Source organism: Dermacentor albipictus, chromosome 5 (assembly GCF_038994185.2).
Source record: "Dermacentor albipictus isolate Rhodes 1998 colony chromosome 5, USDA_Dalb.pri_finalv2, whole genome shotgun sequence".
Taxonomy (NCBI): Eukaryota; Metazoa; Arthropoda; class Arachnida; order Ixodida; family Ixodidae; genus Dermacentor; species Dermacentor albipictus.
In genome coordinates, this window is record NC_091825.1 from 91238865 (window position 1) to 91258397 (window position 19533).

Genomic DNA, 19533 nt, shown 5'->3' on the forward strand with positions numbered 1-19533 from the left:
CTGCCGTACCATGCATTCTCAACGCGCCTCGCACGCCTAACCCGTTCCATGGCGACGCCTTTGAGGACGTTGAAGACTGGTTGGACCATTTCAACCGGGTCGCCGCCTTTAACGACTGGGACGATCGCCGTAAGTTGAAGAACGTCTACTTTTCCCTTTTAGACGCGGCGAGAGTATAGTACGAGAACCACGAAGCCTCATTTACCAGCTGGCAGGAGTTTTACCGACTGCTTTGCGAAGCCTTCAGCACTCCCGAAAGGAAAGGAAAAGCCGAACAGGCACTGTCTTCGAGGTTCCAAATGCCAAACGAAACCGTCGCCATGTTCGTCGAAGACATGACGCGATTGTTCCGTCGGGCCGATCCACTAATGCCAGAAGACAAGAAGGTGCGTCTGTTAATGCGAGGCGTAAAAGAACAGCTTTTCGCGGGCCTCGTGCGCAATCCTCCTACAACAGTCTCTCAGTTCATTCGTGAGGCAACAGTCATGGAACGTATGCTTCGGCAGCGGCTCTCGCAGTATGAACGCCAGACCACCATGACTGTTGCATGCTCTCTCGTACCTGCAAATGATGACAGGGAGTCCCTTACCGAGCTAATACGACAAATCGTTCGAGAAGAACTGCAGAAGTCCTATGCATCAGCTCCGGCACCTCCCAGTGCCGCGGTTCTTACGGATGTCATTCGGGAAGAAATCGGCAAAGTGGTTCATCCCTCGCCGCCAACACGACCCGAACCTCCCACGTTCTCGTACGCGGATGCTCTTCGGGCTTCCGCGCCGTCGACGGGCCGTTTTTCGCAGCCGCCTGCTGGGATTTCTCGACGCTCCCCAAGTCCGATCCACCGCACGAACCCGCAAGCACCTTTTCATCCTGGTCCGCGCAAATCTACAGTATGGCTCGCCCCCGACAACAGTCCGTTGTGCTATCACTGCGGAGAGGCTGGTCACATGTATCGCGACTGCCAGTACCGACGGATTGGTCTGCGGGGATACCATCCGGACGCCCGTTGCCCGCGCTATGGCGAACGCCCGCACGACATCGAGCAATACCTAGAAAGTAACCGGCTTCCTCCTGCCCAACAGCGAAGACAGTCACGGTCGCCTTCACCTCGTCGGTACGCGTCACCAAACCGTGCTCGACCCGCCTTTGATTCCGCTGGAGTCAACGGTGGAAGCCCGCGCCGGGGAAACTGAAAACGGCGACCTCCGGGGGTGAGGCCACTGTCATGCGAACCGTCAAATATCCTCCGCCGACGCCATCCCCTCGCGACGTACCGCTGACGCCTTCATTCGAAACTGCAAAAAGAACTTCTGCTGTTATTACTGCTTCAATCGACGGTTATCCGGTAACTGCACTTGTCGATACGGGAGCTGACTACTCGGTTATGAGTGCCTCACTGGCCACTCGGCTACGCAAGGTGCTGACAGCGTGGGACGGCCCACATCTGATTACGGCCGGAGGACACCTCGTGTCACCCATTGGACGATGCACCGCCCGACTTGCAATTTCTACTTCGACTTTCGTAGCGTCTTTCCTTGTGCTGCCCAAGTGTTCTCGACTAGTTATACTGGGCATGGATTTTCTCCAGGAGTATGGGGCGATCATTAACCTTCGTGACTTGTTCGTGACTTTTTCTAACTACGTTTCTTCGGATTCGAGTGTGGAGGATGAACATCACCGCGCGGCTTTACGCGTGGTCGATGACTGCGTGACGTTACCGCCTCGAAGTAGCATCTTCGTCCTCGTTGAATGCCCCCAAGAACAACTAGGAATAGGCATTGCCGAAGGTAACCTCGCCATATTGCTGGATCGCGAAGTCGGCGTCGCACGAGGTCTCGTAGAGCTCCAACATAGGCAAACCACGATTCTAGTTACCAACTTCAGTGGCGAATACAAGCACTTTGCGAGGCATACCACCATGGCCTACTTTGAAACGGTGGCCGATTCCAACGCCTGTGCTTCGGTAACGACAATCTCGATTCCGGAACCCAGCGATGTGGACTTGACCAGTCACATCAACGTCAACCCACAGCTAGACCAAAATGAGAAGCAGAGGCTCCTCACTCTGCTATCGTCATTTAGCGACTGTTTCGCCACCACGTCGAAGGTCAAACAGACTCCTTTAATCAAACACAGAATCATCACTGAACCGACCGTCCAACCTGTTCGCCAACACGCTTATCGCGTGTCGCAAAGAGAACAGGATGCTATTCGTCATCAAGTTAAACAAATGCTCGACGATGATGTCATTCAACCATCGACAAGTCCTTGGTCTTCACCTGTTGTATTAGTTCAAAAGAAAGATGGTTCACTACGCTTCTGTGTCGATTACCGCAAACTGAACAAGGTCACGAAAAAAGACGTTTACCCACTTCCTCGAATTGACGACTCCTTGGATCGCCTGCGACATGCCCGTTACTTTTCTTCAATGGATCTGCGTCGTGGGTACTGGCAAATTGAAGTTGACGAACGGGACCAGGAAAAAACGGCGTTTATAACACCCGACAGTCTCTATCAATTTAAGGTCCTCCCTTTTGGATTGTGTTCCGCTCCGGCCACATTTCAACGCATGATGGACACAGTTTTATCTGACCTCAACTGGAACTCGTGTTTAGTCTACTTAGACGATGTAGTTGTTTTTTCCACCACGTTTGAACAACACATCCAGCGGCTTGAGGCGGTTCTTCAAGCTATCCGCACCGCCGGCCTCTCCCTGAAGCCCGAAAAATGTCACTTTGGCTACGAGGAGCTCAAATTTCTAGGTCATATTGTCAGCAGCACCGGTGTGCGCCCTGACCCTGACAAAGCCATGGCAGTCGCTCTGTTCCCGATACCGAAGACAAAACACGATGTCCGCCGATTTTTAGGGCTTTGCGCGTATTACCGGCGTTTTGTACCCAATTTTTGTGAAATTGCCGAACCTTTGCAACGACTCATCAAGAACGACGTCACATTTGTTTGGGGCCCGGCACAATCCGACGCCTTCCACGACCTTCAGCAACGTCTCCAGACACCACCGATCCTTGGTCACTTTGACACCGAGGCTGACACAGAAGTGCATACTGATGCTAGTAACGTTGGTCTCGGAGCGACACTCGTACAGTTTCAAGCTGGTGTTGAGCGCGTTATTGCGTATGCCAGCCGAACCTTGTCTGCTGCTGAAAAAAACTACTCAGCAACTGAAAAAGAATGTCTGGCAGTCATATGGTCTCTCCAGAAGTTCCGCCCATACCTGTACGGACGCCCCTTCCGTGTCGTCAGCGACCACCACTCTCTCTGCTGGCTGGCGAATCTCAAAGATCCTTCAGGCCGTCTCGCAAGATGGAGCCTTCGGTTGCAGGAATTTGATGTGACCATCGTCTATAAGTCTGGCCAGAAACACACTGACGCCGACTGTCTCTCTCGCGCACCCGTCGAACCCGCACCACTAGATACTGACGACGATTCGGGTTTTCTTTGTACTCTTCCGTCTTTAAACCTTGCTCAACAGCAACGCCAAGATTCCGAGCTCCAGCCCTTGATTGAATACCTTGAAGGAAGCCGCCCACAACCCCCACGGCAGTTCGCGCGTCACTTGTCATCTTTCTGCCTACGTGGCGACATCCTATACAAGCAGAACTTTCACCCTACGGCAACCGCTTTCCTGCTCGTTGTTCCCGCTACTCTCCGCGACGACGTTATACGTGCATGCCACGACGAACCAACGTCTGGGCATCTTGGTTTCACGCGTACTCTCGCGAGGATCAAGCAGAAGTACTATTGGCAAAAACTCACAAAAACCGTGAAGCAGTACGTCAGAAGTTGTCGAGATTGCCAGCGTCGCAAAGTTCCACCTCTGAAACCAGCCGGTCTGCTTCAGCCTGTCCGACCTCCTTGCTCACCTTTTGAACAAGTTGGGATGGATTTACTCGGCCCATTTCCCAAGTCTTCGGCTGATAACCGCTGGATCGTCGTCGCCACCGATTACCTCACTCGATACTGCGAAACACAAGCCGTTCAGCGAGCTACTGCTTCAGATGTTGCTAACTTCTTCATCAAAAATATCGTCCTTCGACATGGTGCTCCCGCTGTCGTCATCACAGACCGTGGTACGGCCTTCACTGCCCAGTTGGTCCGAAATATCCTGCAGCTGAGCGGGACAACGCACCGTACGGCAACTGCGTATCACCCGCAGACTAACGGTTTAACTGAGCGTCTCAACAAAACGATCGCGGATATGCTTTCCATGTATGTTGCCACGGACCATAAAAATTGGGACGAACTGCTCCCGTATGTGACATTCGCGTACAACACTGCCCTACAAGAAACCACCGGGTTTCCTCCTTTTCGTCTGGTCTACGGACGCGACGTCACCACTATGCTCGACGTGATGCTCCTACCAACTTCGTCGCAACATACCGCACCAGATACAGACGCCTTTGTTCAGCGTGCCGAAGCAGCGCGGCACCTTGCGCGGGAACGAATTCTATCCCGACAACGTCAAGATGCTCGTCGATACAACCTATGTCATCGAGACGTCACATACAACCCGGGAGATCTTGTAAGGGTTTGGACCCCTATACGTCAAAGAGGCCGGTCAGAAAAATTATTGCGCCGATACTTTGGACCCTACATTGTTTTGCGTCGTCTAAGTCCTGTCAACTACGAAGTTATTCCAGCCGACAGTTCGCACCACTCCCGTAGACCACGTTCCTCTGACATTGTTCACGTTACCAGGATGAAGCCCTACCATTCGCGCTGACTCTCATCCACAAACTTTGTGATTCGGCCCCTGTCGTCTCGTCCGCTGTCTTTCTCATTTCTTTTATTTTTTCCTTGTGGCATTTCACATCTCCCCAACTCTATTTATTTATTTATTTGTTTGTTTTTTTTTCTTTTTTTTTTGGAGGGAGGGGTAATGGCACGAGCTAGTTACGCGAGCTGTCGAGGAAGAAGAAGTGTGCGTGGTAGCTGCTGCGAAAACAAACTGTAAACGGCCGTTCGCTTAGAACTGTCTGACTGGCTTTTCCTCTCGTGACAATATTATGCAGTGGTAGCAAAAGGCAGGGCAGGGAAAGGTGTGGTCAGTTCAAAGCAGGGAATAAGTGTGACGCAAAGCTCACTTGCATGTTTTCCGTTAGCCAAAGAGCCTATGAAGTGTTTGTGTCCACGTCTCTCACCGTTTCTCTTGAAATGAAGGAAATGGGAAGTGTAGTGGGCCATGTGAAACGTGCATTTGAAATACATCGTTCAAAGTTCAGTTCTCGTTAAATGTTGCGAGGTTCTGACTACTGGAACACTAATGAATTGGCCCTTGAACCATCTGGCAGGCAGTGCGTAATTACTGCGCACAATGTAGTTCCCACGTTTCGACACGTTCGTTGAGACAGTGACTGGAAATTTCCCGCATCAAGCAGCAGGGTTAGCATAGTTACTGAATGCAGCTGGGCTTGGCGGTGAATTTCGAAGGTGTAGATAAAATTATGAGACGCGATGAACGATAACAAACAAGAAGAGAGTTTGACTCGTGCTTGGTGATCACCCTACGCAATCTTTGTACACTGAAGACGCCCCCCAATGCACAACCATCATTACAAGGGCAGTTACTTTAAAACAGAACTGGCAAATCATTTCTTTGAAAGGTGGGTAGATGTTAGCGCTTTCTTACACGTGTTTCCTTTGTAGCGTCACGCTGCCGTCGAGTGAATGACAAATCACAAACGCTATCGCGAATATTTGACTCCCTCAATAATTATTCACTGGTATGAACGTCTAAATAACCAATAATTATGCTTTAATATACATACGATGTCGGCTTTATTAGCCCTTCTCGTGAAGTCAGACATTTCGTTTAACGACTGCAGCATAAAATAAAACATCAGCGATGTCGTGCAGTAAAAGACGCGATATTTTAATTACATTATACCAGAATTGGGTGCCATCACAGGTATACCCAAGGGCGCCTGGATTTCCGGATTCACGTAACACGATATGCAGCGTAATGTTTATAAGCGAGGCGTCTCTGTTTGAGCACACAAACTGCTTAGTATAGAAAAATGCTTAACTGTAGGCCACGTGGTGCGTGACTAAAGGAATAATTTTATTAGCTTTCATTCGCGTAACAGAATATAATTATACGGCATGGACAATCTGTGGTAAACGGTTAGATAATGTTCACGCTTTTTGGCCGTTATAGCTGGGTTAAAAGTAAAATGTAACTATTTATTTTTCATGTCGTTCAACAGTGCGAGCTTGTTATGGGTTGCACATCAAAGCTCCATTTAAATAGATCAAAGTGACACATGCAGCTGTGATGAGACGCTCGCACACATGATCCGTGTCTGTCCGCGCTATAGTGCCGAGAGCCAAGTGATGTCCAGAGTGCTGGACCAATTGGACAATCGACCACTATCAGAAATAAAAGCTCTAGGCTAGTACTTCTAAAGGAACTCCGCGCAGAGGACTTTGATTGTGCTACTAAGGTTCCTTCTGTCTATGGGCCTTCATGATAAACTTTAGGAACGCCGCCCCCTACCGCTATATAGTGTATGCAGTTTGTTTGTGCTCATCTATCATTCTCTTTTTCCCTTTCCGCTCTCTTTCTCTTTCACCCCTCCCACCTACCCTAGTTTAGCACCCGTGCTGGGAAGGCAACTGCAACTACGTCTGGTTAACCTCTGTACATTTCTGGGCCTCCTTTCTATCTCTTGACGCTTCCGAGGAGAATTTAGCGCTCAGTGGTGCGATTATTCACCATATGACGTAACCGAACTTAATTTGACGTGACCGAAACATAATTTTTAATCCAGTGATATGACCAGCTGGTCGGCTGTCTTTCTACACTCTTGGGCAAAATTACGCCCTTTTGCCACACAACAATGTTCGTCCTCTGTCTTGTCCGCGTTTCCTTTCGTTAACGCGGCGAGCCCGGTACTTCCCAGTAACGAACGGCCTGCGCGGTATCAGCACGACATAGCATTCCCGACAGGAAAGTAGCGGGCGCGGCGTTTTCAAGAAAGCAAACGCAAGCAAGGCAGAAGACGATTATTGTTGTGTTGCAGAGATACACTCCAAAGGGTGGAACTTAGCCTAAGAGTGAAGCAGCTAATACTCTGCACTTCTTACAAGGATGCGGCTTATTTGCTCGCCCATGGCATTAGCAACCTCCCAGTAATTCTGGAGCCTGTTAATCAAGGAAAATTTTCTGTCGTCTGCTGTGTTCAGCCGTTACCTGTCGTTGCCTTCATTATTACCGCGACTTTGACTGTTCTAAGCGTTGCATAAGCTGTTCCACCAACCATGCTGCAAGAATTTTGACCAAGCGAACATTCGGATTTTCTACGTAGATTACATCAAGTTCTTGTGTTTCTCGTTTTATTTCTTCCACTGGAACATTGACTGCACTCTCATTACTCTCGGCAATGTTTTTTTCTCGATCACTGCAGCGTTAACCGAAGACTCTCAAAACAAAAATTATTTATTATTCCCTAAATAATGGAATGTGCAAAGGTCACGACGACCAGATGCGATCGCGACGGTGTAAGAAGTATTAAGACTCAATGTTAATGGCGTAAAAGAAATCTACGGGTGTCGTGAGCTGGAAATTTAAAGTGGCGTAGTTGCAAAAGAAGTTTTTTACAGCTGGTAATACACGGCTCAAGGAAAACAACCAATTGCTTCGTAGTATAGGCCGCTTTGAGCAAGCAAAACGCGCGGCTGTATAAAGCGTAGAAATAAAGGCGCACTTGCGACCCAGTGTGCGAACTCCCCGAAGAATTTTGAACGTCTCAGCAGGAAAGCTGCTTGTCCTCTCAAGGATGCATGCTGATGTGTACACAGTGCACTTTCTTCCAACGCGTAGCTCAAAGTGGGCAAACATTCTCGCTCGCCTCTGCTCGCGCAGAAGGTGCACAGTGTTCATCAGCAGTACCCACAATGCACCCCAAAAGAACGATTGCAATCGATGTTAAGAAGCGCTGTCATGATCTATTTGCATAAGGAAGTATAGAACGACTGAAGCTTGAGCAAGTTGGTGGCACACGGTAAAGCAGGGGAGTTCATACAAGAACACAAGTGCAAAACGGTGTTTGTGTTCCTCCTCCTCGTGTCTGTGTTTGCACGCCTGAATTTCAGTGCAAAAAAGCATCTTGCCTGCGACAACAGGCGGCACACTTTAAGGACGCTTGCACTCAAAGTGGAAAAGAAATTACATTTCTTTTCGCCGACGAAAAAGATAGGACTAATAAAAAAGGCGCTGTCGAGACAAGATAAAGCTTGATCGACTCCATCTGCCGAGTCGCTTTTGGTGACGATAAAAGTGAGTTGAGCGTGGAAATGTTTACCATCTGCAGTTGCCCAAATGCGAACAGCGAAGCGCGTTGTTCTTGAGCAGCCCAGCGAAAAGCAAGAGCCACGGAGGCAGCGGATATGTCCGATCAACTGTGACGTGGCACAAGCAGTGTCCGCTACACATCGGAGTTGCTCGTACATCTCGGCAAGTATTCGCTTTTCGCCTGGCTGCGCAAAACACACGCGCTACGCGGCTCGCATTTGGACGACTGCAGGTCTACCTACAGGGCCGTAATACGTGAAGATTTCATCCTATTCTATCTGTCTCATCTGTCCCTATGAACGCCGATGTCGGTGATAGCGGCAGGGGATGCGGCTTCACTCAAACGAATCAGGAAGGAGAAAAGGTACAAACCATGAAAGGAATGGATATGACACGAGCTCTACTATGTAAACAGAATTTTTGCAGAAAGATGGCTTCTTTTCTCTACAGTGATTTTACCATATTTCTTGGAGCATTAGCGACATTTTCGTGCGTTTTATTGCGCTTTGTCTTCATAAATGTATTGGAAATGTTTCTGGTTCAATTTCGTTTGTATAACTACCAGCTGTTATTTCTTACTGTACAGCCGGGGTATTACTTAGTGACATTGACCTATATGAATTCCTTGGTCACTCCAGCGAATATTGCAACCGTACAGACACTCCTAGTAGATGCTCTGTGTTTATTTTTTCTGAAACATTTTTGTAGAAAAGACGTCACGAATTGAGTTCATACGTCAAAAAATGCAAATCCGTGTGGGTCGACATGTACTCCTCGCTCATTTGTTCAAATGGCCCATCCGGTAAACGCATATCAAAGTTGTCCGTTCAAGTATGTTATGAGGTGGAGTACACAGAACTACGATATCTAGTTTCAATTCTGAATTTCGTGTTCGTAAACATTGCGCTTCAGTGCCCTGGAAGTCGCCGATGTGCGGAATTTTTTTACAAAATATTTGTGCTCCGAAATCAAAATTGAGCTTGGTACTGTGGGTATAATTTTGATTTCACTCATATTTTAAACAATATTTATTCACACCATTGAAATGGTTAGATAAGGAGAACACGTCTGCGTTTGACATGAATCTGAAAAAAAAATCGGACCTTATCTGACGGTAAGACTTCCTCGCAAGAGGAAGAAATTTAGTTGGGCAGGCTATGTGATCTGTAATGCAGAAGGAATCCGTAGTAGAAAAAAAATTGAGCGCGTCTGAAAGTATTGTAGTACGGTGAGGTTGGTGAACATACAGGCAATGTATAAAGTCAGCTCGGGAAAGACAGGCTCGGGAAAGACCGCTGGGGTAGCATGACATGACGGATCGAACTGCACCTACTTCGTGCTATATATAGGAGGCGTTGGCCAAGCGCCTCAATGCGCTCGCTCGTCGGCGAGGAGTTCATAACTCGAAGAACCGCTCAGCGGCGTTCAACTGAACAAAAGTGCTTTCGCATTCACAACTCATAACAAGTGCTTGGGTGTCCTCGGACTTTTTGTTGTACCGTCTACAGGAAGTCTCCGCTACGGCTTCTGACGCCATAACGGAGGCGCTCCGACTGGCCGAAGGTAATATGGTTGCCCAGTAATGAAATTTCTGACTTCCGGGCCCCCTGTAAACTAATGTCCGTGGGCTTTATTGCGCACTCAAACTCCTGAAGAAGTTCGCTTCTAGACGGCACCCAGCACGATCACGCGCATTCGGCTCTCGGACCATATTACCGATAACAATATCTGCAAGTATCGGACAAGGTAGCAGAGCTTTAAAAGCCATCTACGATTCTCCCATACTCTTCTACATAGGATGCTGCTCTACATTCTATGCACTATACCTTTCCCACCAAAGCCAGGGTGGTTCCTCTCAGCCCTAAGAGGAGAAACGAACGTACTTAGCTTTCATATGATAATTACCACTGCGGCTTAAAAAACGATACCATTGAATCTCTGTTACATTTTTATTACTTTCGCGAAATTGAAAGCTGGTTATCTCCTAAAGTTCTTCATCCGCTGCTTTTGCCATAAGGTTCTGCGAATTTGCCTATGTACCTTTGAAGGACACAAATGAGTAAAAAAGAATGAATAATTTTGGCATGGACCAGCAGCGAGAAAGTTATTAAATGGCTAGGCATAATCCGTGAAGAAAAAAAGAAAAAAAAGAGGGGCAGCGTAGCATTCATCTTTCATTCTGCAGCATTTCTTTTTAACGTGGTTGGCGAGTTCGTTTTGCTAATGAAGTATTCCAGACCAGGAAGGCTTCATAGACAAAACATTTTTTCGTGAAACTTTAAGAATACTAACACTTGCAAACGCTCTTCGAAGCTGAAACCGACACTTACAGTGTTCGCAGAGATACAAGGCCCGTGAAATCCTTCGGTGACAGGCGCACGAGCTTGTTTCTTGTTAGAGACCTAGAAATGAAGCAGAAATTAGGAATCCCAGCACGAGATTCTTAAGAGGTGGAGTTCCCAGAACTGCGATGTCTAGTTTCAATTCTGAATTGCGTGTTTGTAAACTATGCGCTTCATTGCCCTGAAAGCCGCCGATGTGCGGAATTCTTTCACAAAATATTTTTGCTCCGAAATCAAAATTGAGCTTGGTACTGTGGGTAGAATTTTGATTTCTCTCATATACGAAACAATATTTATTCACACATTCGTATTCTTGCTACGCCGCTGCAAGGGGTTCTGAGCATACAACGGCCACCATTGGAGAGTTGCAATTCAGGGATGTATAATCGAGCGTGTTCTAGTTATGCATCTCACATGCGGAACATGCTTGCAGCCGATTCCCTGTTGTGCCGCTGATTTTTATTTTTTTTCCTCCCTGAGAAATACATTGCCCGATGCATCTTTCACAAAACATGTTGTTCGAAATTCTACTTCAATGAAACGTTTGAATTAAATTGAGAGTTGTACGTGCCAAAATGAGGATATGATTATGAGGCACGTCGTAGTGGGGATCTCCGTATTAATTTTTAGCAACTGGGGTTCTTTCCCGTGCACCCAATGCGCGGTACCCGCATCACGTGACCTCGTTCTTGGCTGTGCAACGCCAAAGCCACTAAGCAACCACAGCGGTTATGTTACCACCCTAACGCAAAAACATGCGTTAAATGACAAAAAATCATGTTCTGGGCCCTTAGATTTCTGACCGGTACCGCTCACGAATATAGGAAGTCGCAATTTGAAACTTTCAATACACTGATTGTGCGCTACTCACAGAACTTGGAGCCGCTTTAGATTCTCAAATGCGTGTGGTCCAAGTGATTCAATTTCATTGCCATCCAGCCACCTGTAAATAAAAAAAAAATTAGATCGGTGTCTTCCGAGATAAACATTGCAATCTCCAGCGGTGACTACGGTTTCTTTTTGTCTTGTTTTTTTTTCTTTCTGTTTACAGGAGGTGCTCTTACTACATAGTTTCGTATTTACATGAACGTGGACGCCGTTCGTTTGTGTAGGTTTAATGAGTGAAGTTGGCCAAACAGTCTTTCTGCAGTAAGCACAATAGATCCCCGGAACATCACAAAGGTCTGACGGCCCATTTACGGTGCTCTATTGCTCAACGTTATCCCTGGCGAACATTTACCACTTTGACAGCATCTATCAAGCCGCCTACATCTTTGTGCTCTCATGGTCGTTTGGTTCACTTGTTGGGTACGCAATTGGCATAGTAAGAGTGTATGCCCAATATAATCAATAGGTCATGACATGAATGACATGAATGACATGTCATGACATGCCTGTCATGTAGGTCATGAAACAGCCGCCTACGTGTTGGTGCTCTCATGGTCGTTTCGTTAACTTGGTATCTATCAAAATTGGCATAGTAGGACAAGACTATTTGTCGAACATAAATGATAGGTCATGACATGCGTGTCATGTAGGTCATGAAACAGCCGCCTATGCCTTCGTGCTCCATGGTCGTTTGGTTTACTTGGTAGGTACCACAGTTGGCATAGTATGACAAGTGTATATGACAAACACAAATGAAAGGTCATGACATGAATGTCATGACATGCGTATCATGTAGGTCATGAAACAGCTACCTAAGTGTAGGGGCTCTCATGGTCATTTTGTTAACTTGGTAGGCTCCCCGTGTACTGCTTCGCAAAACATCCGTAGAGGGCATCGGATCTGCTCTCTTTTTTAATCGGCTATGGTATTCCATAATTCTTCGCTCCAGCTTGTTCTAGGCTCCCCGTTAAAGCTGTAGTTTGATTCACGGACTTAGTACCTCAGTGAGCGTCTCGAAAAAAAAAAAAAACGTTCTTGAGTTACAAACACTAAATTCTCAGGCTTTGGTTCGTTTCGTTCCCTTACGTTTTTTGTTGCTTCTGTTGTGTACTACTATATCTAAATATTATCGCAATAGTAATCATACGAGCGCTAATACCCTCATACTGAAGGTTAGTGTGTGTTTAGAAACGCGGAATTCGTTTGGCTAAACGACAAGGCGAAGTAGACGAGCCCCGTCAACGCAACGCTCAATCGCCTCGGTGGCGGAGCAAGGACAGTGTTCCGCCTTCCGCGACTGCTGGCATTAGTGCTCTGCGCTCAAAAAGAAAAAAAGAAGAAAAATCATCCGCCATCCCGGTCGTGCGAAAATGTATGTTCAGCGAAGCAGTTGTAAAGCACCACTAGAACTTGCCGGGGAAAGAGGGGGGGAGGGGACGTATGCGGCGCTTTATTCCTCGATTGTTCCTGCGGTGCATGATTAAGCTACAGGAGAAGGCGGGCGTGCGCACTTCGCCTGTGCTGGAATTCCTCGACGATACCACCAGCGACGTCATGCCGCTGCTGGTCGCGTTGCCGTGTGTTTTGCCTTTGCCGATCCTCGTATTCACGCTGCTCCTCGGGGGGCCCAACTACGCGCTGCGCACCCATAGCGGTGCTGCAGCAAGGAAATCAGTTGCTAGGCTGGTTTGTTTACATACGAAATGCTAGTGAAATCAGTACCCACATCGCAAGCTGGCGTCTCAGCAGTAATTTTCACCCGGAAACGTATGCGGGGAGCGCTACATGCTTCGCTTTCATAGCAGCAGCGCCTTATCATCAATTATGTGGTTTGGATGCTTGTTTTGGACTTGTTCTATCTTGAAATGAATGTTGTGTGGCAGGTTGTATACGCGTGAATCACTGAAGGTAGTTATTTTCTTCCTCTTTCCTTTCTTTCTTTTCTTTTTGTGAGAGCGACGCCTGAAAAATAATGATCAACTAGATTCTAACAGCTTCGTTGTAAAATAAATCCTGGGATCTCATGTACCAAATTCACGATGTGAATACGAAGCACGCCGTAGTGGAGGACTCCGGATTCAATTCGGCCACATGGTGAGGGGGGGGGGGGGGGGGGTTCTGACGGGTGTTTTCACATTTCGCCCGCATCAAAATGCGGCCGCCGCGATCGAGATCTACACGGAAATGCAGGAAGCGGAAAGCGCTCAAGCCCCGAATTATTCAACCTGAGATGCGCCTCACTCGTTATATGCGTTCGGGAACAGACGCTGCCATGAGTGCTATACGGATCTTCGCATATATGCGCAAATTGTGATTCCTTCTCTTTTTCATTAGTATTCCTCGTCCTTAGCGAATTACCAACGCAGTCTAAAGAAAGATATCCGAGCGGTGCTCATGAATGCTATTTCTACGGAGATATAAAAGACATACTTTTACATTATTAGTTTGTGCTGTTATTTTTCTCAGAGACAAGATGCTTGAATTTTAGAAAACTTCACGCAATAAATGAAAGCGAGAGAAAAGTGGTGGCAGTCGCTTCAAATATTCCAGCAGCAGGATTCGGCTGTATTAAAAAATAGGCCCGTCTCTCCAGATATGCCCAACTGTTTATTGCAAAGAACGAGCGGACTTTATGATCAAAGTAAGTGAAAACGGCAACTGAGAGCTGCTGACGGTGACATGAGCACTTATTGTATATATATATATATATATATATATATATATATATATATATATATATATATATATATATAAATTATTTCTCGTACTTTTGTCAAACCTGTTTCCCAGCTGTGTTTTTGGGAACGCCAGCCGGCCGAACTTCCGCAGCTTCACCTCTTCGAAAGAAATCTTGGTACTGTTCTTTTTTTGCATTTAGGTAATTCTAGCATATGAAAGCGCCACATAACCTTGCACATCACCCAAGGCACTATTGGAACTCGGTTCATGGCAGGCAGTTTAAAGCCGAGAGCGCAGAAACCTCTTCCATATTTTTTCTTTTTTTTGTGCGACGTCATCTTTTGCTGCTACAACATTTCCGCAGGCGTCAAATACGGAACCTCCGCGCAGTGCGCGCAGCGTTCAAACCGCGCCGGAAACGCGAAGGTACGACAGACACGTGACCAGGAACTCACAGGTGCGTGAGGTTCTTCGGATGAACGAGCAAGTCTCCATGTACATCTGTCAACAGGCAGCTCCTCAGGTCTCTGTGTTTGAAAGGAAATAGAGTATAAACACAGAAACGATATAAAATCGACAAGAAGTTGGTTTTTCTAAGGCGACATTGCACCAATATTATTATTTTTTTTATTATTATTATTCATGCAAAGATACATGTTGCCATCACACAGAGGGGAAGAAAAAGATGAAGAATATAAAAGAAAGACGAAACAAATAAAAAAAAGCAAAGCACCACACATCACATTACACGCGCTGTAGGAGCATACAGGCGAGACTCTAGTTGCGTTCTCAGAAAGAGCTAAAGCACTCTGGGAGCACCGAATTCCAGTTAAAGCACGACATACCGAAAAATAATATATCGATGAGCGCAAGTACGAGAAAGGTCAATTTGCCAGAACTTGCTCAGAAGCCTAGAGACACACGCAAGAAGAAGTCACGCATCATTTTTTTTTCCAGTGAAATCGGGGAAAGCGTGTTACTGTTCCATTCACGAGATTAAGGAGATGCTCGAGCGTGTGTAGTTGATCTGGCCGCTCGCCGCGTAACGTGGACAGCTACATCAAAATGTAATGAAAAAGAGTGGACTTCACAATCGGAGGGTCACGCATGGAATTAATACGGCTCGAGCGTCGCAGTGCTTCGGGCTCAGGTGCGACACATAAACCAGAAAGACCGCGACACTGAAATATAAATAGTCGCGTGATTCCCAAAATTACGCACACTTGAAACTAAAAGAAAAAGAAAAGAACAAATGAGTAGCACGAGTGCTAGGCGCAGAGTTGCAACTGTTGGTGCCTGTACAAGAGACAACAGCAGATGTCTATAGCCCACATAGTTCACGACTAACACGCAGTAAAATCACAGACGTCAGCATGACTTAGCCGTGATTCGGCCCATGAATTGACAGTTATGTATACGTGCTGCGGTTCCCTCCGCCTTTGTTTGTAGACTTGGAGAAAACTTGCACGCTACGCTGGGCGGACGGAAGTGACGGACTCCCGGACGACGACACAGACACAGTGCTCGTCTTTGTCTTCGTCATCTCGTGTTCCGTTACGTCGCGCTACAATTCTACACCGTAAAACGTCGCCTATCAGCTATCCCAGTCCACTGCCCTTCTAAGTGGAGATACATTTTTGTTTTCCTTTTTTTGTGGGAGGCGATTGTAATTGAAATTCGTCATTGCATTTCGGTAAAGTATCGTTGAATCTGCTCAACTTCAGTGCTTTTCAAACCATAAATGAAATAAGAATAATGTCACTATGGCTATAATGTCTCTACGCATAGTGACGGAAGCAAGAGCGTTGCCATATTTTTTGTCAACTCTAGGCTTCCTAATAAATGCCTTAGGCACTTGAAATCATTGCTCCAGGGCTGAATGCTCCCGGATGAGTGGACTTTAAGGTCTTCAATAAAATTTATTTTTGTCTACATTTCAAACACCCTAATACTCTTTGGTTGATTTGCATTACGTAGCTTTCAGCACCTCTCGCTAACGCAGTACTGTGACTGTAATGGTGCTGACAATTTGAACTTTACTTAAAAATGCAGCAGCGAATGCTTTAGCGCAACTACTTCAGATTGCGGTTGCGTCAATACCATTCCAGAACGATATCTATAAACGCAATTTTGAATCTTCCACAGGTACAAGAAGGTGCCGTACACCATCTCGTCATGAATTTCTCCTCCTGTATTTGCATGCCCAAATATATAGTAGGTATAGAAGCAAGAAGGTAGTGTCATGTCCTGCCCCGTGCTGTATTGCACCTCGTTCTCGTCTTGCGTCTGCGTGGCGCTTGTTAACATCTCAATCAGGAAACACGCACTTCAGGCCAACTACCTTTTTTATATGCACCATGATAAATTACAAGAGCGCCGAGACGGTCACACTACACCATGGGTGAGGGGCATGAAGGTTGCATAGAGAGAGATGAAAAGAAGATTTCGTTAGCGTATGCACACGTAAGCACTTCGTCAAAGGCTATCACTAAGGCAAATCAATCTCATAAAAAAGGGCAGAAAAACAAACAATGAGTAACGACTTCCAAGGCCTGCGAGCCAATAAATGGTGTGGTTGACGTTTAGTATCTTGTTCGCAGAAAGAGGTCGGTCGTCCGATCATGCTGATGTGTTTTGGCTTCGACACTGTGTATCAAAACAGAAGGCGGCCACAGAATAATTCATCGATGGGCCCGGCCCACTAGCGCTCGGCAATGCCAGTCGTATTGAGAAAGGGAGAGGTACGATGTTGGAAACGCCGCCCCGTTGTTTACCAAATTATTTTTAGTTTTGTGTCTGTATGCGTGTGTGGAATTTTTTTTTTGCTCCTACGACCGCGCTCCATTCCTGATGATGTGCGGTGTTTTATAGCGCAAGGGCCAGGTTTGGCCAAAGAGCGCCATGACAGGTGGTAATGTTGACGATGTATTGTGGATGACGTGCACAATGAACGCATCATGGTAGATGTGACATGGTTGTAAAAGGGCCTAAAAACGTCCGCTGTAAGTGGAGTAGAATGTATAGGTGTTAAAATAATGACGGTGACTAGGATGCCATGTGGGCTATGGGAACGGGCTTTCGTTAAAACATGATGCAATATAACTTAACACTGACATCAGAGTTTCAAGAGAGCCTTTGAATACAGGGCTGTTAGTCGTGTGCTAAAAGTTGCCTGGCCAGATGATTTTGAGGGTGTCCGTTTCGGCTAAAAACTCTAAGAATGTTTGCAGAATAAAAAGCGGTTCATCGCTAAGAAAAAATGCAGGGTGAAGGGGTAAATTCTCGCGATATGCAGCAGTGAAATACTTTTTCCTCTCTGTTCTATTGTAGGGCACTGAATAAGAATATGGAGGACTGTGAGACTATTGCCGCACTTAACACACGTTGGAGAATCACCCCCCAGTCAAGAAATGAGAGTGAGTACCGTATCTGTGGCCTATCCTTAATCGGCAAAGAAGTACCTGCTTTTACCTTGCTATTTTCCCATTTATCCAGTTCCCCCGTTTTGGTTTTATTATGTGAAGCTTATTCATTGCATGTGTATCCCACTCGCCTTGCCAATTATTCCTCAATTTACTGCGTAGAAAAGGCTTTAGGTCTGTGGCAGGGACGGGGATATTTGAATCTGCATCGCCAAAAATTACAGACCTAGCACTTTGGTCAGCAGCTTCGTTGCCTTTTATACCTTTGTGACCAGGTACCCAGCATATGACAATCACTTGATTGCACATATATAGGGAGCACAATAGATTGTACAGCTCACTAAAAACTGAGTTTCTATATTTTCTTGGGCTGAGTAGTGCTCTGACTACACTTAATGAATCGGTAAACACAACAGCCCTAGCAAGTTCTGTGAGCCTTATGTTTTGAACAGCCGATAGTATAGCGTAGGCTTCAGCTGTAAGTATACTTGTGTGTGGATTTAGTGCCCCGGATATTGAAAATGAAGGTCCCAGAGCTGCGTAGGAAACTCCTTTAGAGGACTTGGAAGCGTCTGTATAGCATTCTGTACAGGAGTACTTCTCCTGAAGTTCACGAAAACGGAATTGTATATGTGCTTCTGGCGCCCTCTTAGATATTTCTACGAAAGAGACGTCGAATTCAATGGTCTGCCATTGCCGTGGTGGGAGCAGGCAAGTGGGTGCCATTAGGGCATTCAGTGGGACTGAGACACCTGTTCCTTCTGCCAGTGTTGTCAAACGAAGGCTCAACGGAGCTCTAAAATGGGCGGTTACGAAATAATCTGGCTGTAAACACTTCATGAATAGATGAGTGACATGGATGCTGCACGCCTGATTTAACCTTGAGAGCATAGGAAAAAGTTAAATATGTCTTTCGAAGATGTAATGACCATTCATTACACTCCACATACAGGCTTGCTACGGGACTTGTCCTAAAAGCGCCTGCAGCCACGCGTATACCCAAGTGGTGAATGGGATCTAGCATCTTTAAAGAACTAGGCGCAGCAGAGCTATATACTGTTGCTCCATAGTCGAGGCGGGACCGTATAAGGCTTTTGTAGAGGTTCTAAAGGCATCTCCTGTCACTTCCCCAAGAAGTGCGGGACAAGAGCTTTAGTAAATTCATTGTCTTCAGACATCTCGCTCTCAGATACTTAAGGTGAGGGAGAAATGTTAGTTTAGAGTCTAAGATGATTCCTAAAAATGTATGTTCGTGGCTGACAGATAGCGGCTGTCAATTGAGATAGACAACAGGGTTAGGTAATATACCTCTCTTATTAGAGAATAGAACGCATGTACTTTTTGGGGGGTTTATTTCTTTCTTATTGACTTTATTTTCTTGAAATGGATAAGATTCTCGGCAGTTGGAGATTCGCGAAGGTGACTTCAAGCCTTATTTTGATTTTTACGAGCTTCTTTGCACTCCGCATTCCACCAGGGAACACGTCACCTAGTGGGCTATTCAATCGATTCAGGGATACACAGTGACGCCGCTTCAACAACAAATGCTGTCAGATATGCCATGGCGTCATCAATAGGAAGTGCAGAGATGTCTTCCCAGGTCATGAGGGTGAGTTCTTTATAACGTTTCCAGTCGGATGACTCGACTATCCAGGGGGGGGGGGGGGGGGGGTGCATGGGGAGCATTGATCATGTTTTGTTGATTTTATGACAATCGGAAAATGGTCGCTCCCATATGAGTTTTTAAGCACGTTCCACTCTAGATACGGTACGAGTGTACCAGATGCAATGCTCAAATCGATCGATGAAAATGTTTTGTTTGCCAGGCTATAGAATGTAGGCTCTTTATTATTTAGTAAGCATGCACCTGTAGTGAGGAGGAGGCTTTCTA

General features: G+C 46.4%; 1 protein-coding gene across 5 annotated transcripts in view; it reads right to left on the reverse strand.

The window, feature by feature from the left end:
* Positions 1-19533, reverse strand: part of LOC139059937 (relaxin receptor 1-like) — a 227199-nt gene that overhangs the window by 44747 nt on the left and 162919 nt on the right. For all 5 annotated transcript variants that reach the window (XM_070538568.1, XM_070538567.1, XM_070538566.1 and 2 more), the window contains exons 10-12: positions 14676-14747; positions 11525-11596; positions 10642-10713 (exon numbers count right to left, since the gene is read on the reverse strand). In XM_070538568.1, the coding sequence (XP_070394669.1) occupies positions 10642-10713; positions 11525-11596; positions 14676-14747 (216 nt within the window). The remainder of the gene's footprint in view (positions 1-10641; positions 10714-11524; positions 11597-14675; positions 14748-19533) is intronic.